The sequence below is a fragment of the Urtica dioica genome, chromosome 8, assembly GCF_054948205.1.
Source record: "Urtica dioica subsp. dioica isolate 48M chromosome 8, U.dioica_male_clone48M_v1_H2, whole genome shotgun sequence".
NCBI classification, from domain to species: Eukaryota; Viridiplantae; Streptophyta; class Magnoliopsida; order Rosales; family Urticaceae; genus Urtica; species Urtica dioica.
In genome coordinates this window covers 27812207-27836741 of record NC_142763.1, presented here as the reverse complement: position 1 = coordinate 27836741, position 24535 = coordinate 27812207, and the positions used below count along the sequence as shown (strand labels likewise).

The window sequence follows — 24535 nt, the reverse complement described above, 5'->3', positions numbered from 1 at the left end:
CAATTCATGATTTTTTTAAGGGTATTTGTTGCCGTCGGGGATTAAATTCACGACCTCTACTTTAGTGATCTGTGAAATTACCACTAAACTAAATTAGTTACCAATATATAATGTGATGTAGCGAAAAGCATATAAAAAAGCATAAAAGATGTAAACTAAATTATATATGTTAAAAACATGCGGGAATGTCCTTAATAAGTTAACATATAATACTGGGATTGATGTATATATCTTCTCAATTGAAGTAAGCACGAGTTGAACTATTTTTTTTATTTAAGCTATAAATTTAATTGAATATAACCATTTAATTATTTCATAGTTTTTTAAAATAAAAATACGAAAAATATAATACCATATGCGTATGATATTTTCTAAAGTTGACTATATATGAGTATTAAATATATCAATAAATCTACTATATATACGAAAAATGGTATGAAGTAGCCAATTCAAACTATGACTTTTGCAAAATAGTAATAGTTTCATTAGGTATAGCAAAATAGCCAATTGAGAGCACTATGACTTTTAATCATTACTCGATTAATTTTAATTCAGCCTTCATAAAGCTTACATTCTGTCTTTAGAGTTCGTTGGGATTAAATTTAATTCAGCCTAGATTAATGTTACTTAGGCTAGTTTGCTTATAGTTGGCAAACTATGGTTATTTTGCAAAAGCTTAAGTTCTATTTGGCTATATAGCCGCTGGATCTTTTTTTATTTAAGCTATAAATTTAATTGAATATAACCATTTAATTATTTCATATAGTTTTTTTTAAAATAAAAATACGAAAAATACAATACCATATGCGTACAATATTTTCTAAACTTGACTATATATGAGTATTAAATATATCAATAAATCTACTATGTATAAAAAAATATTTGAAATATATATTAAACTCTATCATAACCTAAAAGTGAAAATATTCATAAGATAAATAAATAAATGGAAAACGAATGGATATATGCGTTCAAGAAATTCCAGAGGACGGATATTTGTTTTCTGGTAAAAACAAATGTGAACCTTGATTGAAGACCGCATGTAATGTAATGTAATTAAGAAATAGTAATAGTCTTGATCAGACGTTCAAATCCGGACAAACATTCATATTACCAAAAAAATTTAGGGGTCCCTCTATGTCCTTGGTATGATTAAAAGGAATGTATAAATTACATATATATTTTGCTTTATCACTTTCCACACACTTTCCTTTCATTACTTTTAAAATTACTTGTCATCTTGTATATGACATGGGACCCTTTAGAATCTTGGTTTTTGTTCATTATTTTATTTTGAGCACGAAATTAATTGAATCCAAACTCCGAAGTTTGTTTTCTATGAAGAGAACAAGTTTGGAATCCATGTAAAGCTTGGAAGGCTCTTTTTATGTATCATTTACCGCAGTAATTGTCATTTCATTTTGGAGGGCAAAGACAAGTTCGTTTAAAATCATTTTTACATATATAATTAATATTTGACATGAAATGTCATAATGATTTATGAATAGTTTTGGCACCTCCGAATCATTCCAAAATGCACATAAAATTAAAGAGAGGGCCTTCTAGAGAGGGAAAATCACGGTTCAGTATCAGTGCCATTTTATTTTGTCATACTAGACTCACTAAGGCATACTATTTATTTTGTATTTTTCCTTCATCAAGTCGATTATTATTTTTTCTTTAGTTCATTTTATTTTTTATTTGTATAATTTTCTTTACTTTGTAAGACTCCGTACAAAAAAAAAAATCCTCAACCGCACGAGCACAATTGGACAACTCATTTCCTATCTAATAGCATTGGACTCCGCAAATAATTTTAGGCATTCGGTCGGAATGAAAATTCTGTTCCGATCAAATCGAAACTTTGATCCTATTTGACTAGAACTTTTCGATTTCAATAGTGTCAAAATTCTGGTCAAATCTGAAAAAACATCCCGTCTGGTTAATTCCGAGACAATTTACCTAATAATGAAAACCTAAAATTTAATATACTTTTTGAAGAAAAAATCGATGAATGGACTAGAATTCTTATTCTGTGTATAGTACTAGAACAAATCGATGAATAGACCAAAATTCTTATTCTGTGAATAATAAAAACCTAAAATATAATATACTTTTTGAAGAAAAAATCGATGAATCGACTAGAATTCTTATTATGTGAATAGTACCAGAACAAAATTCCGATTTTGCGTCTATATCTCCAAACAAAGTCTTTACCAACACTAGTAACGAGTCTTGCTTCTAAATATTCGAATGATTTAAGCATGCTAAATTTTTTAAGCTCAACTGTTTTTCTAATTTTGTTAGTCCTACCTAAGTATCGGCTAATATAATGTTTTGAACCAAACTTGCATTCTCATGCATTTGTGGAGTAAATATATATGATAAATTTGTTTGTTTGTTTATATATTGGAATACATCAAAATTGTTGCTCTATTTGATCCTTAAAATTAAAAGTGAGAAATTCATCTACAACATACCCGTCCAATTGATCAGCTCTCATATTTTCGCTTATTCTATTTTCTTCATCCAAACTCATCATTGAAGCATTTCGGTAAAATTTATTGAATTTTTCTTTTTCTTATTATGTCGTATTTTTTATGTTACCTCTCATTGTTTTCCTTTTATTTTAAAGTGACATTATTGACCAAAATTACATTATATATTAGCAGTGCAAGTGACATATTAATCAAGATTACATAATTTAGAATTAATGAGCATGCAATTTTGCAGCCCATTAGACTTGAACTCAAAACTTCTCAACCGAGATATGTGTGAAATTACTACTAGACCAATCTAAACATTTTTGTGAATATAAGTGAAATCTTTGCACTCTATGTTTTACATTCAAAGGTAGAGCGAACTTTAAAAAGTTTTTTTTTATCAACAATATACACTATATTTTCTTGTAGAATTTGAACCTAAAACTTTATAAAAAAAAAAATTCAAATTTTCTCACGTGAAATCCATGAAATTAATTAAATTGTTCGCAGGCTTCTTCTAAATTTTAACGTTCCATTTCGTATTTTTATGAACTCTAATAACTGTAGATGCATATTACATTTTTGTTGTTGTAGAAACAGCTCATTTCATCACAAACTATTACTTTCAATACATACGAGACATAGGATAGGAGAGATTAGTAGTCACAAACCCCTCATGCTTTTGTGAATTCTAATAACTTTCTATGCATTTTTTTGTTGTTGTTGTAGAAATAGCTCATTTCATCGCAAAACTATTACTTTCCATATATATGAGACACAGGAGACCATGCAGACGAGCTTAGATAAAACGGATCCAAGGAAGACATAAGAGAGGGATTGACACGTGTAGAGTAGAGAGATAAGGAGCGACACTGCCCGATCTCCCTCCTAAATCCACCTTTCGAATTTCAAAACACTATTAATCCTTACCAACCAAATCCATCTTCTATTGTCCCCCCTTAGTCTTCTCTTTTCATTACCAACCAAATCAGAGGTGCAAATTAAATAATCAGTAATTCAGCTAAATTTATATGTTAAATTCAAACCTTGTCATGGTATATGATAAAGAAAAAAAGCTTGATAACTAATTCTTAAAGCATGTTTGAACTTGGATGAGAGGAAAAAGAGGCTGGAACGAAAGCATAATTCCTTAAAATGATTCATTATTATATGTTTAATTTAAAAGATCAAATAAAAAGAGTATTGAAGTTAAATAGCCATTAAAAATTAACAAGTTTAAAATAATTAAGAATAATCTAAAATTATTAAAATACTCAAAATTTTAATAATGGAGAGATTGTGAGTAAATAGTCTTTTGAAAAGAGCTCGCTTTATATACGTCTAATTATTTTTAAAAAACAGTAATTATTGAATATCAAAGTCCAAATAAATTTTGGTGAATATCCACTAAATCTTAACACTTTCTCAAAATTTAAGAAAATATTTTTCCAACTGCTTCGATTCGCAATGCTTCAAAGAGAATGTGTGTCACAAGCTACCCAAAAGACAACCATTGAGAGGACGATATGTCACGAGATGCCTATAAGACAATTGTAGAGTTGACGATGTGTCTCTCGCAAAACCTTGAGAGCTCATTTTCTCAATATTTACTATAAATGTAACGTAAAATGGCATCCCAATAGATATATACACACACATACACACACACACACATATATATATATATATATATATATATATATCTCACATATTATAAGTCATTATTCATCTATTCATTTTATCATATTATTCTTTATATATAGTTATTCGTTTATCCGTACCTTTTCAAATCTCACTGATGAGAAATTGAGGTGCATAAAGTATAAATTTAATCATAATTTGTTCAAAAGTTTTTGCCCAAACGGAGGCGATGCCACATGCTAGACTCAATCGCACTGGAGTGATGACATCCCGCAGGCGTGAGCCTTGCCACGTGACGTGGCTGCTCCGCGGGGTCGAGGCCCTCCCGCTTTCTCGAACCACCCTATGGGATGCGAGCTGCCCCAAGTAAGTCATCATGCATGGCACGACGCCATCCTGACAAGAACTTTGCCAAGTCTCTATCCCAAGGCCTTCCTCGTGGCCTCCCAAGCAAAGCTCTATAGTATCCCATCAAACAAGACGTTGAGGTATATTGCTTCCAACTTAGAGAAACTACACCAAAGCTCTCTCTCTCTCTCCCCTCATTATGCTCCCTGGAATAATGTTGAGCATCAGAACGCGCATAGAAGAGATCCCTTTGTACCCTTTTAGCTCATCTTCTTTTCTATTTCAGATGTCAAAGAGGAAATTAAGATCGACAATAAACTCCCTTGTTTTTATTGTCTATCCTAAGGCTCTTCAGATATCGTGGCATATTGGGTTTGTATTTTTCAAAATCATGACCCTCTCGAGCTGGACAGAGATACAGTACTAATAACCTCACTACTCTTTTTTTTTTTTTTTAATCCTAACTCTTTAGAAGTCGTGAAATATCGGATCCACCCTTTCAGACTCACGTCCTATTCGACTCCAACGTAGAAACTAAAAAATGACCCTTTTACTCTTAGTGGATGTTGCAACTCAAGTCCCCTCGTTACACCACCACATTCACTCTTGAGAATGTATCTACTGTGGGGTATACAAATAAATTTTCATTATTTATTGGGCTTTAGTTCGCCCAAAGCCCAATAAGTGATTCAGTCCGACTCTAAGCGAAAAGCTCAAGCCCAGCTCACTAGAAAGGATAACAGATCGCCTGCATTGGTTCAATCAAGGAACGAAGTCGTAGTCAATCTGGAACCTCGCCGAAAAGACCGGATCTAAGATTTGACCAGTCTGCGACGTGGCGAGGACGAGCTGATCAACACGTGTCTAAGAGATGATTCTTTCTTCGCCTATAAATAATTACTGTTGTATTCATTTTCACACACAAGCTTCTATTTTGTCTTTCACTTTTATTCAAATTATATCGGTCTTTTGTTGAGTTCGCTTTCTTGAGTTCGGCACTTCGCCCCTTGTAAACGATTATTATTAATAAAGTTCATTTCTTTTATATTTCGTATCAATATTTCTCTTGAATTAATTCAGAATTTTATTTTTGTTTCTTATACGAAGTCTTCTGAGACCTATTATTAAATAAAACAAATATATCGTATATTTATTTGTCATTGTTGACGATCCCGAAATCGACATCAACATCTACAAAATGGCATTACAATTGTACATGGATGAATCATTTCAAGCAAACAAAAATAACAAGCGAAATCTTATTCATGAATAGGAAATGATAATTCATTCTAAAAATAATAAGGCCACATTGTACAATATTTTGACGTGAATATCTAATTCGTTATATTATTTACCTCGAACATAGAATTAGGATTCTCTGTAAAATCTGGGACAAAAATATTTTTCACCCCACCGCCGATGGTCATGGCCTAGCCACACCGCACTCAATTTGCAAACGGCCATAGATGAGGTTTGAAACATGTGAAGGATACTTCATCCTTGTCACAGTTACAATGCAACTTAGTTGTAGAAACTGTGATTTCTAAATAAAAATCTCTAAAATCTCAACAAGAAAGATCGTGAGAGAGAGATTTTGCGGCTGGTGAATGCGACTGATTGTAGGTTGCTGGGTTTCGACAAGAGATACCGTGAATGAGAAAGTGAGAGAGATGATCTAGAGTGTACTAAAATAAGAGACACATATTTTTTTTTGGAATATTTGACAATTTTGATTTAAAAAAAAAAAACCAAATTCATTACTTTTAAATCATATGTCAAATTTTTCATACCCATACATAATATTTTAGGTCGCTAAATTTGTAGTTTCATAATAGTTTTGACTTGAATTTTTATGTAACTAGGTAAAATTAAACTAATTGCATAGTTTGCTCTAAAATAAAGCTATGAACAAAAGAAATGGATTAAAATGATAAAAACATCAATTAGAACCCCATGGTGCAAAATATGAAAGGATCATGATGTCGTAAAATAATATCAGAGGCTTTATTAGACAATTTAAACCAAAGACAAGGCTTTCTTAGAAACTGAAGCTGCTATTCCCATCTCTAAAACACACGCCCACAATTTACACCATTCTTCTTCATTTCCTTCTTTCCTCGTTGTTTGACGCCAAACCCGTGAGCTTCAGACGGAACGAAGGATTAGTATCAACTTCTAATCACACTCTACGACCTGTTCGGTGCAAGTTTAGTATTTGGTGAATGACAATCAAGTCGTTCCTAAATTGAAATCAAATTCGGTGTGTGCTACAGATTTGGAAGCGCTTCGTGTTCGTTGAGCAAAGGTAAATTCAAAACTACGTCTTCAATCAGATTTTTTGAAATCGTATTGGGGATTTTGAAATTAAAAATAATGTGAATTAAAATATGTCAAAGGAAGTTGTAAGCACAGGATAGAACCATAAATCAATCCGGGACGAGTTCATTTTCAAGTGCTGGTAAATTATAGAAGTATGCGGTTTAGGCCAGTATAGGTTAGGGAAAAAAAAAAGGAAAATATAGCTGAAATTTCTAGTTATATATATTAGCCTCTCCCTAATTTCCTAACCCCAAGTTCCCATCTCTCTCTCTCACTCACTCAGTCTCGCTCTTGATTCCTCTGTGATCGTGCACGGCTCTCCCATATTAAGGAGCGAGACCTCATTGGTGACATTTCTCTTCTTCCACATATCCCGATCAATTGGGTAAAAGAATATAGTTGGGGGTGTTTGCTATTTCTCCTCTCTTCCTCATATCCCGATTCCTAATTCCATCGGAAGTTCAAGGGGTTTGTTTGTTTTGATGATTCGAGTCATTTAGCAACTCGTGGCGTTGTTGTTTATGCCCGAAGGTGGAGGCAATGAGCGGCCCGGCAAGCATTTTGCGCGAAGATCCAGCAGCGGAGGAGGACCGAAAACGGCAACGTGAAGTGAGTGAGAAAGAGGACGGAGGTGAAAATGGCAGCGGCGGCGATGTGGCCAATTATCACCGCAAAAGGATGCAGAGGTCGTCCAGAGGAAGCCCTCAACTCGCTGCCAATCGATTCAGGACTAGTCGCCCGCCACAAGACCCAAACGTCAACAACAACGCTGATGGGAATGGTAATAAATATATACATATTTTAAAAATATGTAGCGGTTCATCATCGTCTTCTTTTTATTGTTCAGGAAAGGGTCAAGTGATGTATAAAATTGGCGAGTCAATGCAAGATTTGATCAAGTTGTGGAGGGACTACGATGACTCGTCGTCCCAGAGTGGACCGCCCAGTCTCGAGATTCGCATACCGGCTGACCTTGTTACCGCCACAAATCGGCAAGTAAGTGTACAATATCAAAATGCTCGTTATTATATACTGTCTATCTGAGTGTGTCTAAATTGTTGTTTTTTTTTTGTTATATAGGTACGGAGTGGCCAGTTATGGGGGACCGACATATACACAGATGATTCCGATCTTGTTGCAGGTACGAGACTGTTCTGAAAACAAACAGCGTTGTTGTTGTTGTTGTTTCGTGTTTGTTGTACTTACAGAAGACAATTATGATGTGTTCATTGCATTGCTTCCAGTTCTGATGCACACCGGGTACTGCCGCCCCACGGCCTCTCCTCCGCCTCCTGCCATACAAGAATTCCGTGCCACTATTCGCGTACTTCCTCCACAAGACAGTAAGAAAATTAGCATATTTCATAATCAAAGACCAGTTAAGTTATCTTAGACAAAGACCCTCTAGGCACCCACCTAGCTTGCTCGTGTTTCTAGTTCCCTAAATGTTGTGGGCTCAGGCGTAACAGACTAGTTTGATTTAGTTTTAGTTTGTCAACACAGTTATTGTATATGATTCTTCTGACACAACTAACTAACTAGGTTATATCTCGACACTGAGAAACAATGTGCGTTCGCGAGCCTGGGGAGCTGCGATAGGGTGTAGTTACCGTGTCGAACGCTGCTGCATTGTCAAGAAAAGCGGCGGAACGATTGATCTCGAGCCTTGTCTTACACTTTCATCCACAGTGGAGCCTACCCTCGCTCCCGTCGCCGTAGAGCGCACTATGACTACACGAGCTGCAGCTTCGGTACCTACCTTATCGCTTTTCCATTTGTTCATGTGATTCGGATGCCTAGTTTTATTCTCTTATCTCATCTATGGCAATTAAATTTACAAAAAAATAGCCAAATAAGCCACTGAAAGTCTAAGAATTGTTAGATAGTCAAACTTTTGTAAATAGTCACCTCAACTTATTTACGGCACTCAAAAAGACAAAAATACCCAAAACATTCCTGCCTATTTTGGGTTTTTTTTTTTTGTCTTTTTTAGTGCCGTAAATAAGTTGAGGTGGCTATTTGCAGAAAATTAACAAGAAGGTTGGATATTATACAAAACGCTATAAGTCAAATGGCTATATAGCTAAAAGACCCTTAAATTTACGTATACAGAAACAACAACGTTTTTGTTTTTAATATTTTTTTTTCCTATTATCTTACGTGATCTTTTTTTTTTTGGTGTGTGTGTGCCTTAGAACGCATTACGCCAACAGAGATTTGTACGCGAAGTAACCATACAATACAATCTTTGCAACGAGCCCTGGTAAATAATTTTTGTTTCTCCAGCTGTTTATTTAGTTTCGTACGATCTTGGAAGATATTGGCTTTATTATCTGCTTTTTTTTTTTAAAGGCTGTTTTGTTTTTCATATATTTTTACTTATTTATTTTGTGATTAAAGGTGGTGAATAATACAGATCCATTGATCTGATATGTGCAAGGATTGAACACTTTGTTTATTTGAGGGAAACCCCTGAGATCATATTATTTCTGCTTATCAATGCTTTAGGCAGATTTCATAAGTTGATGGACTTGCATGACTCTCAACTTGCTAAGAGTTATGCTGATAAAGCTAAGCATTTTTCCTCCTCAGGATTAAGTACAGTATCAGCATAGTTGCCGATAAGGGTCTGAAAAAGCCCTTATATACATCTGCCCGTTTGAAAAAAGGAGAAGTGCTGTACATGGAGACACACTCACGCAGGTTTATATATTATATCAAAAACTTATATATGTAACTTTGAATCGGTTGATTAGATTAGCGTTTAGTGTGCCTGATGTCTTAAGAGTTTATTATTGAAAAGGTACGAGTTGAGTTTTACCGGAGAGAAGATGGTCAAAGCGACACAGTCATCCAATACTGCACAAGAGGTCGAGACAGAGAAGCTGGGTTCCAAAAATCAGCATTATAATTCTTCGAACGAGAGCGAGAACTCTGTGATCGACGTATTTCGGTGGTCTCGTTGTAGGAAGCCGCTTCCTCAGAAAGTAATGTGTTCGATTGGGATCCCACTACCGCTAGAGCATATCGAGGTATATTCAATTGTCAATCTATCTCCCTCTCTCTCTCTCTCTCTCATGATATAAGTTTTTCCTTACATGTGATATTCGTAGGTTTTGGAGGAGAATCTCGATTGGGAAGACGTACAGTGGTCACAAACTGGCGTTTGGATTGCTGGTCAGGAGTACACTCTCGCTCGGGTCCATTTTCTTTCTAACAATTAGTTTCGCAATAATTAGACCTGTTACGTTTATCTTATTTATTTTCCGGTGAAAAGTACTAGTATTTTGTATTTAATGTTTCGAATCGCCATAGCTTTATTAGTAGGTGAAATCTCTTGTCGGATCTAGTACAATGAAAACTGGTATAATGTTCAGTGATGGATTTTTCTGTCTTTGCACAATCTATATTAAAAAATAGCATGTCCTGTACTGTTTTCAAATAATACACACACAGACGCTCGCGCGCGCGCACACATATATATATATATATATATATATATATATGTTTTAAAAGAAACACCGGGACTTTATTAAAAGACTCGGCAAAGTCGAGGAAAGTACAGAACAACTAAACAGGAAACAAAACGAACCACCGGCTCAAACCTGGCTAATACCCAAAAGCTCTGTGCATAGGGAATTACAGAGCACTGACTCAATCTCTAACCAAATCTGCTAAAGAAAAAGCTTTAAAATAGTTACATTTCGAAAAGAGCCATAAGGCAATACAGTGGTTTATGTGTCGGCCAGGTTATGCAAGTTCCACGCTCCCTCGGTGAAAATCAGCTTGTAACTCGTATTCCATAAGCAACACAGACCCGATAAGAGTCTGGTCATAGCGGCTGAAGCCCATTTCGCATTTCACCCTTGCGAAATATGTGACGACAACTCCTCAACGGGCTCAGGCAAAGAAGCGATGTGGCCACAGAACACCTGAGGAAGAGGTGTTTAGCATCCTCTCCCGCTCTAAAACAAAGAGGGCAGATGTTCGGCAAAAGCGATATTTATAGGGTTTAGCTTTTGAACACGATCAACCGTATTCACTCGCTTAAGCGCCACCAACCAAGCGAAGATTTGGACCTTACTCGAGACTGAAGATTTCCAAACCGCCACGAAAAAAGAAACAAGAACCAAAGATTTAGCGGGGGAGAGATCAGCGGCCATCGACTTCATGGATAACTCAGCCTCGTCGCCTAGCCATATCAGACGGTCTTCTAACCCCTCCCAAAGTTTGAACGAAGCCAGATTCTCCAACATATCAGCATCTTCACTCGATTTCCTACCTCTCGAGCCAAAGAATCTATCATGTGGCTTCCCGTTGATCAGAACAAATAAAGATGTCTGACGCAACGCAACCCTTGATCCACTTTTTCCAACGATTGTCAAAACCTTTTTTCTCCAAAACAAAGTCGAGGAAGTCCTAGTTGACCTTGTCATAAGCCTTCTCGAAGTCCAACTTAAGAATGGCTCCTTTCTTTCCAGCTCGACTAGTTTCTTCCTCCACTTCATTGGCTATAAGAATCAAGTCCGTAATTTGACGACCCGTCACAAACGCTCCTTGATTCTCGTTGATCGTATCTTCCATTATCGTTTTGATTCTATCGATCAATACCTTCATGATGATTTTGTAGAGACTCGTGACAAGGTCGATAAGACTAAAATCTCTCACTTTACTCGAATTTACGTTTTTCTAAATCAAACAAAGGTAAAGTGCGGTAAAGTGCGCTATACAAGATAAATTCGGGAAAAATGGAAATATGCAAAGTTAACTCTATAAATTAAATATTCTACTCTAAATCAACTCAATAAAGTCAAAATCAAAACTTCAAAATCACAAGAAGGTAAAGTGCGGTAAGGGCGTGGTAAGGGGCGGCATTGGGAATTCTTTTTGTTTTCCAACGGCAATGTGCAGTCTTCATGATTAAATGCATCAGGTCGAGTGGATTAACTATGTAATTTAGAAGATAAGCAAGTTAACTTAATATTTATAAATAAGTTGTAGTTAAGATACAAAAGTTATATCTCGTTTAATTACATTAAAAAAGGATAGATGTCTAACAAAGTTTTATTTAAATTAAAACCACTCATCACCATCATCATCGTCGTCGATCACAAACTCCTTTCCAAACTTCTTTTTCATAAAAAGACCACTTGATTGAGTTCTTTCCTTAGTGTCTCATTCTCTTCCCGCATATTCGACCCCGATGATGATCCTGCCGCCGGTCTTTTTGTCTACGAGCTCGCCAAATGCAATGTAAAAACGCGTGCTAGACTTTCAAATATGACGAGTGACTTGATCCTCGATTGCAGCTACATCAGGAGATGATTCTCCCGAAGCAAAAGCTTCACTGATTAGGTTGTCACGCATCTCAATTAACTAGCCCTAAAATCATAAAAAAATATTAGTTAATCTTACGTATTACTCATTTTTATTTACAAAAATAATTGTAATGGGATTATTCCTATTCTATGACTTGTACCATGATTTTGGACCAAAATCTACTAAACCCAAATAAATCATAAACTATAACTTAATGAAATGAGTAATTACATATTTATCCTTCATATTTAGTTTATTTTTATTAGTTAATTAATAAAACAAAAATAATTATTTAGTTAATATTATGAAAACAAACATCATTACAAAAACCCGGAGAGCAGCCCTGGGAATCTCCGACGCTGAAGCTCCTGGGAACGACGGTCATGGCCGCCGGAGAGCAGCCCATGGCCATCCCGGCGGCGGCGAACCCGAAGTGTCCGCCGAAACAGCCCGCCATGGATTCCGCGTAGAATTTTTGTGGTTTTTAAAGTTAAAAAACAAAGAAAAACGATTCTCGGGATTCTGGATAATTTTGAAAAGTTTCTGAAAATTTATGGGTTTTCGTTGAAGATTTATTGACGTTGATGTCAATAAAAATGCATATTTATTGACATCAATGTCAATAAATCTTCAAATGAATTTTTCAGAATCGTTGAAGATTAATCTTCAAAGGAATTTTCCAAAATCGTTGAAGATTTATTGACATTGATGTCAATAAATATGCCTTTTTATTGACATTAATGTCAATAAATCTTCAACGTTTCTGGGTTTTCGTTAAAGATTTGATTCTGAGCATACATGTCAATAAATGTTTGATTCTTCTTAATATATGTTTGATTCTGAGCATACATGTTCTTCTTAATGCATATTTATTGACATCAATGTCAATAAATCTTCAACGAAAACCCAAAAACGTTGAAGATTTATTTACATTAATGTCAATAAAAATTTATTGACATCAATGTCAATAAATCTTCAACGAAAACCCATAAATTTTCAGAAACTTTTCAAAATTTTCCAGAATCCCGAGAATCGTTTTTTCTTTGTTTTTTAACTTCAAAAACCACAGAAATTCAACGACTTAAACACTTTGAATATGATCAAATTTTTTTCATGAAAATCTCTAACCCTAAACTAAAAAGACAAATTGAAAAAACAAAGATGAACCCAAACAAAGATGACGAATTGAAAAACGAAAAGAGAGAGTGTTAGAGAGCTGAACCCAAAATGAAAAGAAAGTCAAATAATTAAATAAGAAAGAAAATCAAATGTTATTAAAAGTAAGGGTATTTTTGTATTTAGTGAAAATAGGTAGTCATAGTTTATGATTTATTTGGGTTTAGTAGATTTTGGTCCAAAATCTTGGTACAAATCATAGAATATGAATAATCCCTTATTGTAATTTTAACTTACATATTCATTTTCAGCTTCCGATTAGCCCATTTCCCAGCCCTATAATGCATGCCCCGTGTAACTCATTTGGTTCGGGATCAAGCTAGATATTTAAAAATCAATATAATTATTCAAATCACTTAAAACATTGATATATATTATTACCTGACTAATACGATTGTCTACCAACGACTTGCCACCATGACTATTAGGAAACTCTTGCTTACTACGATTATGTTTCATCTTTTCAGAGTATGCATGAAAATATTTCAAAAACATTGTAAAATAAATAAAGTTACAACTAATATTAAATTATGTTACCTGGACGCTTGCCAATAATCAATCATGGCATTCCAATTTTCTATTAAGCGACAAATTTGAGGTTGTTTTGCTCTGATCTCATCCACGGTTTCTCCTTTCTCCAAGCGTTCAACGTAGAGTCGTCGCAAATCATTGCGGTAAGAGCGCCAAGAATTCTGAAGTTGGTGGCCAACGGTCCTCATGAATTCCGAATCTTCAAAATCCATATCATGAGATGTCTGCCTCATTGAAATATTAATTTTCAAATATAATTTTATTTCAATTATATAATTTCAATATTCAATTATATGCACAAAGTTAGATCGTACAACAAAATCAAACGTGTTTCTACCTATCTCAAAATCTCATAACGAACAAAAATACATAAACACTCGGAAGCGGGATTAGTTCATAATCATAATAAGAACTATCTTAGTCTAGTCAATGTGCAAAAGTAATCTCCACAACAAATTCCAGCTCCACCGTGCAAGTGGCTCTTTATTCCCGCAACCGAGTAACGATTTCGGTGAACGCTGGCCTGAGCACGAGGTTCAGAGCCCAACACTCCTCAATGTATTGTTCACAATTCGTCGAAATCCACAAGATTCTTCTCAAGTGCAAATTTCTTCGCCAGGGCCAGAACTCGCAGTCAACAGTCGCCAGCGGATAACTCTCGAGAAAACGCGAGCCTTTTGGTATGAACTTTTCTGAGAATGATCTGCGCAACGCGATCGGGCGACACGCCGCTCAGAACCATGTCCTTGAAAAGCTTGAGAGCAGCGTCGACTCTCCCCGCTTCTGCGTACCCGCCAATCAACGTGCAATACGTCACCGCGTTCCGAGGAACTCCCATCGACACCATGTGCTCGAAAATCTCGTGCGCTTTCTCGAGCTCGGACCGGACGCAGAACCCTTTGATCACCATCTCGTAGGTCACCGCGTCGGGCTCCACGCCGAGCTCGCCCATCTCGTCGATCAAACCCCGAACCTCGCCCATCATTCCCCTCTTGCTGAACCCTTCCAAGAGGACGTTGAAAGTCCGTGCCGTCGGAGACACGCCGTCGCGGACCATCTTCTCGAACCACCGTCTCGCGACGCCCAACCGCCCGAACTGGAAGAACCCCGAGAGCAGCGAGTTGTACGTCGTCGCGTCGGGTTTCAGCTTCGCTCTGACCATCTCGTCGAACATCGCTAGGGCTTTTCGCAAGCTTCCTCTCTTCGAGAGCGAATCGAGAAGAACGTTGTACGTCACGACGTTCGGAGACGCGATGGCCTTCATGTGCTCGAGAGCGTCGTCGACTCTTCCTCCTTTGCACAGAGCGTCCAACATGGCCGTTAACGTCACCAAATTAGGGAAAATCCCGGATTTGATCATGCCATCGTAGAGCTCGGCCACTTCTTCCGATCGCCCGGCTTTACACAGCGCGTCGATCAGAGAAGTGTACGTGACCACGTCGGGCTTCACGCCTTTCCTCGGCATCGATCTGAACAGCGAAATGGCTTCTTCTACTCTCTCGGCTTTGCAAAGGGAATCGATCACGACGCTGTAAGTACGGACGTTGGGCAAAACTCCGGTTCCGTACATGTCGGAGAGAATTCTATTCACTTCTTCCCATCTGCCGAACCTGCACAGCCCGTGAATCAGACAAGTGTATCCGACGACGTCGGGTTTCAGACCGCGCCGGGTCGTCTCTCGAAACAAGCTCAACGCCTCGTCGATTCGCCTTTCCCTGCAGAGACCGTCGATTATCGCGTTGAAACAGTAGAGATCGAGTTTAATCCCTTTGTAGCCGAGTATCCTCTTGAGAAGCTCGATTGCTTTGTCGGTTTCTCCGGCCTTGCAGAACCCGTTGATGATGGTCCCATAGGTTGCCTCGTCGCACAAGTTCTTCTCTTTCACCATCTTCTCGAACAATTCCATCGCAGAGACCATCGAGCCTTCCTTGCAGAGACCGTCGAGAAGAGTGCTCAAAGTGCGCGAGTTAGGTCGAAGCCCTCTTTTAATGGCGGTCGCGAGGACCGAGAAACCGGAATTCACGCGGTTTGACCTACAAAAGCACTTGATGACGATGTTGAGAGTACAGATATTCGGTTCGAAATCGGGATGGTGAAACCTCGCGAGGTGTGTGAACATCGAGACCACTGTGGAGTACTGATTCTTCTTCGACATTGAGCCGATCAGATGGTTGAAACTCCGAATTGATGGCGTTGGTCTCGTGTCGAGTATGGAATTGAATAGACGCAGAGCTTCGACCACGGACAAGTCTCCGGATTTGCACCGAGTTTCGATCGATTTCTCGAACTGAGCACAAGAACTACAGGAACGAAAGTGGAGAAAGAGAGTAGGAGTAGAATTACCGGTGAACACTAGGAAAGCTTTCATCTTCGAGTTCATTTCAGGTCATAGCAAGCCAGAGTTGATTCTGCTATGAGTCTCTCACTCCCTCACACTTCTTATTTCTGATATGTTTTCAGTATATTTCTACATGCTGTTAAGCCATTTGATTATTCTAAAATTAAAATTAGCAAAATGGCTACATTTTAAATGAGGAGGAGGTCTTTTTCTTTAAATGAAAATGTTAATAAGTGATGATAAAATAGAGTTTCAAAAAAATACTGGAGCCGGTGTCAAGAAAAGGTCAAAATTAAGAATATATTCGTCACATAAATTTATCTTAACGTTATACATTTATCATAAATAATAAATTGAGAGTAAAACCGTATATTTATGAAAACTAAAAGTTCAAACTTAGCATTTCACTTAAACTTAGAATATATATATATATATATATATATATATATATATATATATATATATATATAGCATTTTCATTTTCATTTAAAAAGTACACGTTAAATACATAAAACAAAGGCTTTAAGTATTAAACTGTGAGACCCGACTTTTGTACACGTCAGCTTCTGTAAAAATTTCCTCTTATCAATAAATAAAGGAAATTTTCTTCTCTCTCCATGTTGAATGAATTATAAGAATTCACAATAAGGAAATGGTGAGTTTTGATAATCCGAATATAAGGAAAGAGATTTTTGAAAGCACTTGAATGTTGGAATAAAGTTAAGTGCTTGAGAACGAAGGAAATAATATTTGAGGGTGATGAAATTTCGGAATAAAGATATTCGAGTAAACCGGATATTATTTTCTGAATAAAATTACTCGGAATGTACTCGGAGATTAAAAATCTCAAGAGTGAAAATAAATTCTGAAATCCCTTAAATATATTCAAGGTAACGAGAATTAATGAGAATTTTCTCGGTTATTTTTCGAGATTATTTTCAATTAATCAAGGACGAAGTTGTGAAGTTTTATTTTAAAAGGACTTATGTGCAACAAATAAGGGATGAGATTGAAAGAAAAAGAGGAAAATGGGGTTGTTTTAAGAGGGACGTGTCAAAATTTTATTGGGCCACCTGTCCACATGTGGCTCAAGAGGAACTTGCCACGTGGATTTCATTTCCTTCTCTCTCACTCTCATTTTCGATCTCTCTCTCTCTTTTTCCCTCATCTTCTTCGCGTTTCTCTCAGCCGAACCAGACGAAAAAAAAAAATCCCAGACAACCATCACCGAGCCATTTCTCTCGGTCGCTCAACCCACGCCGCCATCCTTTCCTCTTCCCTTCTTCTTCCTCGCTTGCGCTCGTCCAGCTATCCCGAGCCCAAGCTTCGCGCGCGCCATCCAGCCAAGACCGAGCGCGCGACCGCCGCGAGCCGCCGAGAGCGCCGCCGGCGAGGAGACACCGGTGAAGAGAAGATTGAACCTCGGAGAGTTCGATTCCTCCAAAAGCAAGGTGAATTTCTTGCACCCAGATTGAAATCCAAGGTTAGGGTTTCATGGGATTTTTGGGGCTTTTGCTTGATTCGAGTTGGTTGTGAGAAATTGGTTGGTTTTGTGTGTTTATTGAGCTCGGTTATTGATGATTATAGCTTGAGATTGAGGATTGTTTTCGAATTTCTTGTTTTGGATTCATTTTGGCCGAAAATCCCGTAAGCTAGGGTTTGAAGATCTAAATTTTGGGTTCTTGAATTTTTGAAGGTTGATTAGTGATCCTGAGATGTTTTTTTAGCAAGTTGATGTCCAGAAATTGTTTGAGAATCGTTGTTGGAATTGAAATAATTTTTGGACGAATTTTGGTGATTGTGTGAACATAGCCGTGTGGTTTGAATCCTGGATTTTATGTTGTTATGAGGCTGTGATGATGTGTATGAGATGCTGAATTTTCCGGTTCGTTGAGAACGGTTTTTGGTTAGTGTGGATTCGGCTTGTTTTGGTTCGGGTTTGAGTCAATGTGGATTTTGTGACAAGTTATTTGGTTTGTTGACAAGTTTGGGAATTTTGGTACGAGTTTGAAATTGTGAAATTGACTCGTTATCGGATTCGATGACTTGATTACAGATCTAGACGGACGAACGGAAACCGGACGAGGCGAAGGCGACGAAGCCGGTTTTGAAGATTCTAAGAAAAAGAGTTATCGTAGTTAAAGCTCGATTAACTCGTGAGTCTTTTAATCGCGTCTCGCGTTTAAATACTCTTGGATTTGATTAATGTGATGTATTTCGCGTATTTAGATAAATAATTTATGTTTATTTATTTAATAACGTTTAAGAGTTTGATTTGATTCGCTTTGGAATTCTCGGTTACTTTTTATTCGGATCAATTTATTTAAGACTCATAAGCATGTTGTTGGATTTTATTTCGTATTGTTCTCGATACGAAAATACGCGAGTCTTGAATAAGTGTGACTTCCGAAAAACCGGAGAATAATGAATTAAATTCTCGAATTCCGAACCGACTCGAATCTAATCCCGACAACGACCATTATCTTTTCAAGTGGTTCGATAACTAACGAAGTTCCAACTTCGGATGCTAGTTCTCTCGACGCTCCAGGACGTGCTAAAGGTCTCGGGAAGCGTGTAAAGCAAAGTGTCCTCCGGAATTCATCGAGTTCTCCGACGAACTATTCCGGGTAAGTGGGATTTAAGTTTGAGGCGCCAAAAGGGGAATGGTGCCTAGTAGAGTAATTGTTTATGTTTCTTCGTTTAATCCTAAAACAAAGAGAAACCCTCAGTTAGACAAGATGACCGAATAAGGCTTCGGCCACTAACTAATAAGATGATAAAATGATAGGGTTAAACGGTTAGCGGGTTAAGAACCTTGAAGCCTTTAAAGCTATGTTGAGCTTCTGTTATAGGTTTTACCCCTTCGTCCTGATGAAGAGGACAACAGGAGGAGGAAAGACGGTGTCCTCAGGATTCAATCCCGAGAGGAACTGTTCTAGGAGAAGGTCCAGCCTCACAGCTGTCGACAACTCCTTGTAAAATACTTAAAGAGCCATACAGTGAAATTAATAATGTTAATGACGGGCTTTATCCCGATAAGATCTCCTCCTGTATTAAGATAGGCAGGTAGGCTGTAGACAGCTCCTGTAAAACATAACGAACTCTTGTCGGCAATGTAGCGAGTGGCATTCCCGAAGGCCCTCTAATGGGAAGTCGATGGGTGGCTTCAGGTAAGTCGATGAGTGGCTTACCTGTCCTGAAGGAAATATGAACCCTGGATCGACCAGGGATTGGTGAGGGTTTGATTCCCTCTACCAAACGCGCGCTAAGGCCCTCCTACATGTGCTAGTGGATCCCAGACGTTTAAAACTTCGGCCTTCTGAGGGCTAGGCTCAAGTTCTCGGAATGGTTTACTCATCTCTCATGAACGGCTGCGGACTGAAGTGTTGATTGGCCAGTCCACTGATGTAAGGCGCCGGTATGAGTGAGATGGATGAGTTTCTAGGAAGACGGTTGTTAGCCGGATTCCTATATGATTATGTGTTTGATTGTTTTAGAACGGGGTTCTAAAACTGAATATGTCTCTGTTGATTGAATGATATTTTTGTTATCCTGATTGTATGATGGAGCTTCTTTATTCTTCTGAATCTATCACCTGCTGTCATCTGCATTCTATCATCTGCACCCATGCATCTCATGTAGTGCTAGGTTAGATATCCTGCTTACTGAGTCGGTGTGACTCACCCCTTAAATCCCTCTCCTTGTAGATAAAGGAAAAGCTCAGGCAAAGCAGGAGTGCTAGTCAAGGTAGATCTCATGACGACCTGTGGCATAGGAAATGTCTTTTTTGGAAATGGGTATCAGGTTTTTGAAAACCGAGCTTATATGCTCGTGAAAGTTTTATATAGATTTGAAAGAACTTTTATTATATCATAACGTTTAGATAATCGGCCCGAACCTCTTTTTACGTTTTGAAACTCGGTTAGCACGATTATGGGCCTGTGCTTATGGATAGCAAGCTAGGGTAGTCCGCATTTTTGTAACTCTTCTAAAAGCGAAAAATTTTACCAGTTTTTAGCGGACTAGCTCTAGGAACCCTTGTTATTCCTTATATGTAAATTAATTTTATTTCCGCTGTTTGTTTAATAAATGTTTTGTAAATGACGTTTGAAAATGTTTTATGTTCATTTCATTTGAAAACATAAATGGTTTATGATAATGTTACGAGTAAGGTCGCGATCCGAGGGCGACGGGTGTCCTGCGGGTCGTGACATAAACTATGCTGCACTAAATGGCTTTCATGAAGCCGCCGAATGAAGGCTTTAAGTTGAATATTGAGGGTGTTTTCCGCGATGGTTGTGGGGCGATCGGAGCTATCATCCGTGATGGAAGAGGTACGTTTATGTGGTTTTGCAGGTCCGATCAAGGCTACGACGACTAGTCTAGACGCGGAAACGGAAAGTTTGGTAACTAGCATTCTCAACCTCTCGAAATTTTGGGCGGATATCACTACCATTGAGAGTGATTCAAAAGTCCTTGTTGATTCTTTTACTGGTAAAGTTAAACATCCTTGGTATATTGGGTGTCGATGGAACATGATCTCGAAAGGTTTAACGAGAGGAGAACATGGTTGCTGACTCGCTTATTAAGCTTGGTTTTTCTTTGGATTGTTTTACTATTTTTAATTCTAATAGTTTACCGACTCATATTCGATCTTAATTGTAAAAGATGGCACGGGATATAAATATCATAAAAATTTTGTGTAATCTATATTCTCTACCTTCTTTTTTTCTTTATTATGTTTATTTGATAAGTAATATTTAAGTAACTACGGTTTTCATTCGTCACAAGTGACCGCTTATAAATAAAATTTCGTGGTACCATACACGTATAAAAAAGAAAAAAAAAACATAAAACAAAAATGTTTTTTTTTTCTCAAAATAAAACAAAATTGTTTAAAATCGCTCAATATCTATTTTTTATTAAAATTAGATTCTAATTATTCAAATATTAAAAATCGAGAAATTGATTCTATTACCTCTTACAAATCTTTTCCCCATAATCAACCAAAACTCTAATGTGGTCAAATCTAATAGGCCTAGTGTGCAAGTTCATTTTTACCCGTGTTTTTCTTTTTTCCATCCTTTCCAACCCACACATTATCTATCGTTCACTCTTTCTCTCTCTTCCATTCAGCAAAAAAAAACGCAGAAACATTTGAGGCATCGGTTTCAAGGTCTCTCGATGGCGTCGATTTCACTCCTCCGGAAAAGGCGCTCCGGTTGCGCAGTCTTCTTCGCTCTCTCTCTCTCTCTCTCTCTCTCTCTCTCTCTCTCTCTCTCTCTCTCTCTCTCTCTCTCTCTATGTATATATATACATATTAAATCGATTGATTTACATTTCGTCTTTCGGAATGTTTAGGGATTTAGAAAGGTAGTACCTGTTCGTTAGGAATGCACGAACGATTGCTTCAAACATGGAGAGAAAATCCTCCATCCATAGCCGAAAAATCTCTACGGCGACCGGAACCACAAGTCCGACAGAGATTCCGATGGCGGTCCGCGTTTCACCCTCGAACTCCGCCGAGGAACAGGTGATCTTGTCAAACTAGTCGCCGACTCCGTCAGCCACCGCGTCGGCGTCGCTGACGAGAACGACCTACACGATGGTGCCAAAACTCATGGAGGTGAACGATTGGCTCCGTCGCGAAAACTCGCAACTCAACCAAGAGCTCTCAGGTCTGAGGGCTCGGTAATATCTCTATCACGGGCTTTTATTGCACTCGTTCGACATTTTCGCCACAAATGAATTGCATATGTGATTAGAGAGAGAGCTGGTTTTGGTTGACATCTATATCAACAACTTATGTAACTTGTTGACGTCTATGTCAACAAATCAACAAATTTTACAGTGTTATCATTTATTGACATATATATGTCAACAAATTGTGTCATTAGTTGACAATTTTTCAGTGTTGTCATGCATATATATATGTCAACAAATCGTCAAACAAACCCAAATTTCTTGACATATGAGACTCCTAGGAAAAAAAACAGTAAAGAAAAAAAGGTAAAAATGGACACAAAATATTTTCTCTCATTTGCTTACTAATAAAAATGTCCAAATTAGTGTTTCGGTTCGGAATGGAATTTGAGTTATCAAACACTAATACATGTGTCAATTTCTCAAAATATTACACCTTAAAAATGCTATTTTTATAACTTTCCCGTAATTAATTAATTTCAATCTAAGCCCAGGCCAACCCAGCCAAGCCCAGCCCCATCCAAACTCAAAAACATCAAAACCGGTTGAAATTCGGAGTCAGAAAAAACAGAGCTCTCTCCTAAAATTCCTACCCAGGAAAGGAATCCACAACACAACACGTAACAGCCAAGCCAAGCAACTCCTAGTTCGACTTCAACTCCAAACCCAACCATATTCCCAACTCTCTCTCTCTCTCCTGTATATAAATACACACACACACAAACACTAATCAATCAATCAATCAATCGAAAAGAAGTTATTCCAATTGAAACAATATGGCGATGGTGCTGAGGATCCGCAGCCGAGACGGCCTCGAACGAGTAAAGCTGGAAAACCCCGCGGCGGCGACAGTGTCGGACCTGAAATCGGCGATCCAATCGCAGCTCCAGATCCCAATCCAAACCCAAAACCTGTCGACCGACAAAAACCTTCTCTTAGCCAAAACCCCCTCCGACCTCTCCCGATTCGCCGACATCTCCAACCCCGCCCAGCCTCTCTCCTCCCTCGGCCTCTCCCACGGCTCTCTCATCTTCCTCGCCCACTCCGCCGAGCGCTCCGTCCCCGGCGGCCCCGCCGTCACCCCCGCCGGATCCTTCGGCCGCAAGATGACCATGGACGACCTAATCGCTCGCCAGACCCGAGTCTCGCGCCAAGACACCCCTAATTGCGCCTCCGTCTCGCTTGACCGCTTCGCCGCCGACGCTTTCCAGCGCCACGTCAACGAAGCCCTAGCTTTCGCCGTCAAGCGCGCCGGCTTCATGTACGGCTCCGTCTCCTCCGACGGCGAGGTCTCCGTCGAATTCGTCTACGAGCCTCCCCAGCGCGGCGGCTCCGAGGACGAGATTCTTCTCCTCCGCGACGCCGACGAGGAGCGACTCGTCGACGCGATCGCCGACGGACTCGGACTCCGCCGAGTCGGACTGGTTTTCTCGCAGACCGTCGCTCAGGCGAAGACGGATTACACGCTGTCGAATCGCGAGGTTTTGCTCGCCGCCGAGCTTCACGCCGAGAGCGGCCTCAAGGAGTGGGTTACAGCCATTGTTAAGCTCGAGGTTTCCGGCGACGGCGACGGAGCTTCCGCCGATGTACACTTTGAGGCGTTTCAGATGAGCGACACTTGTGTTCGTCTTTTCTCGGACGGTTGGTTTGAGACGGAGATTTCCGGCGAGATTGATCCGAAGCTTTCGCGGCTCAAGAAGGAGGTCGTCGTCGGTGTTAAGGACACCAAGGAAATCGACAATGATTTCTTCCTCGTCGTCGTCAAGATTCTCGATCACCAGGTATGAAAAATCTGAACCTGAATCTCGATAGAAATTTCTAGGTCATTAGACTCATAGCTCAGTGAGATTTAGAGTGAGGATTCTATACATTGAGATTGTTCAACCATTATCACAAATCCCATACATTATGCCATTGGTGAATCCTGATCAATGCTCGAACATTCAACAGGGACCGCTTTCGTCGACATTCCCGGTAGAGAATAGGGATAACCCCGTGACGATGAGGGCTTTGAAAACTCATCTGGACCGCACTAAGAACCTACCGTTTGTGAAGCGGATCTCGGATTTCCATTTGCTGCTGTTTCTGTCCAAGTACTTGGACATCAACACCGACGTACCGGCCTTGACGATGTGCGTTCGCACCCAGACGGATCTTCCCGAGGGCTACAAGATCTTGATCGAATCCATGGCCAGCGCTTGATTCATGATCCTCTCCCAACACCACCAAGAATTTGCATGTTTACATAACTCTTTTTTTTTTTCTTTTGTGCCAAGCGTTTCAAGTTATAAGAGAAGGGTATTTATTTATGATATCATGGGACTTTTGTGTGCAGTGTCTGAAAAATCATCTCGTCTAGATGAAAGATGATCCGGGTATTTATTTGGAAAGATGACTATATACTTGCGCCCTTTTAGTGATAGAATCTGCAGCTGATCTATTGGATTGTCTCTTTTTTTTCAAAGCATAAACATTCCTGGAGAAAGTCCTATCCAAACACAAAATATGGCTAATTTCGTTCGCTTGCTCGATTGTGACTTGTATGTTCCTTTTAAGTTTTAACACGTAATTGAATCATAATCTTACTATCGAGGAATAGCCATTTGAAAATTACTTGATCGGCAAAATAGTCAAATTTTCAGGAAATTCGTTTTTTCAGCAAATTCGATAAATTATG

General features: G+C 38.5%; 3 protein-coding genes and 1 long non-coding RNA gene across 6 annotated transcripts; 3 read left to right on the top strand and 1 right to left on the bottom strand.

Moving 5' to 3' along the window:
- The first annotated feature begins 6538 nt into the window (after positions 1 to 6538).
- On the top strand, positions 6539 to 10187 carry LOC149388847 (zinc finger CCCH domain protein). Of its 2 annotated transcripts, XM_089624671.1 has the most exons (11): positions 6539 to 6777; positions 7075 to 7176; positions 7323 to 7572; positions 7639 to 7787; positions 7872 to 7932; positions 8036 to 8134; positions 8334 to 8542; positions 8987 to 9054; positions 9384 to 9494; positions 9595 to 9823; positions 9905 to 10187. In XM_089624671.1, exons 3-11 carry the CDS (start codon positions 7332 to 7334, stop codon positions 10013 to 10015), a joined length of 1278 nt encoding a protein of 425 aa, XP_089480797.1. In that variant the 5' UTR covers positions 6539 to 6777; positions 7075 to 7176; positions 7323 to 7331; the 3' UTR covers positions 10016 to 10187. The 2 variants fall into 2 exon arrangements, with proteins under 2 accessions (XP_089480797.1, XP_089480796.1); XM_089624670.1 differs by lacking the exon at positions 7075 to 7176 and having other exon boundaries at positions 6540 to 6777.
- Positions 10188 to 11807: 1620 nt separating this feature from the next.
- On the bottom strand, positions 11808 to 16308 carry LOC149388846 (uncharacterized). 2 transcript variants are annotated; one of them, XM_089621670.1, is made up of 3 exons: positions 13668 to 16308; positions 13524 to 13562; positions 11808 to 12173 (listed from the first exon to the last, which is right to left on the bottom strand). In XM_089621670.1, the coding sequence occupies exon 1, from the start codon at positions 16195 to 16197 to the stop codon at positions 14452 to 14454; it is 1746 nt and encodes a 581-aa protein (XP_089477796.1). In that variant the 5' UTR covers positions 16198 to 16308; the 3' UTR covers positions 11808 to 12173; positions 13524 to 13562; positions 13668 to 14451. The 2 variants fall into 2 exon arrangements, with proteins under 2 accessions (XP_089477796.1, XP_089477795.1); XM_089621669.1 differs by having other exon boundaries at positions 13524 to 13605; positions 13824 to 16308.
- A 998-nt stretch (positions 16309 to 17306) lies between these two features.
- Positions 17307 to 20256, top strand: LOC149388845 (uncharacterized). Its single transcript, XR_016300936.1, has 4 exons — positions 17307 to 17606; positions 18212 to 18311; positions 18687 to 18782; positions 19863 to 20256. It is a non-coding gene; the product is annotated as an uncharacterized LOC149388845 (long non-coding RNA).
- Positions 20257 to 22403: 2147 nt separating this feature from the next.
- LOC149388844 (Nuclear pore localization protein NPL4) lies at positions 22404 to 24283 on the top strand. Its single transcript, XM_089624102.1, has 2 exons — positions 22404 to 23639; positions 23809 to 24283. Exons 1-2 carry the CDS (start codon positions 22635 to 22637, stop codon positions 24058 to 24060), a joined length of 1257 nt encoding a protein of 418 aa, XP_089480228.1. The 5' UTR covers positions 22404 to 22634; the 3' UTR covers positions 24061 to 24283.
- The last annotated feature ends 252 nt before the right edge of the window (positions 24284 to 24535 follow it).

Excerpts from the sequence above, each read along its gene's own strand:
- LOC149388847 (XM_089624671.1), top strand. The coding sequence starts at position 7,332 with ATGAGCGGCCCGGCAAGCATTTTGCGCGAAGATCCAGCAGCGGAGGAG. Across the intron at positions 7,788-7,871 it reads TTACCGCCACAAATCGGCAA|GTACGGAGTGGCCAGTTATG; the intron begins GTAAGTGTACAA and ends TTTGTTATATAG. Across the intron at positions 8,135-8,333 it reads CGTACTTCCTCCACAAGACA|GTTATATCTCGACACTGAGA; the intron begins GTAAGAAAATTA and ends CTAACTAACTAG.
- LOC149388844 (XM_089624102.1), top strand. The coding sequence starts at position 22,635 with ATGGCGATGGTGCTGAGGATCCGCAGCCGAGACGGCCTCGAACGAGTA. Across the intron at positions 23,640-23,808 it reads TCAAGATTCTCGATCACCAG|GGACCGCTTTCGTCGACATT; the intron begins GTATGAAAAATC and ends AACATTCAACAG.
- LOC149388846 (XM_089621670.1), bottom strand. The coding sequence starts at position 16,197 with ATGAACTCGAAGATGAAAGCTTTCCTAGTGTTCACCGGTAATTCTACT.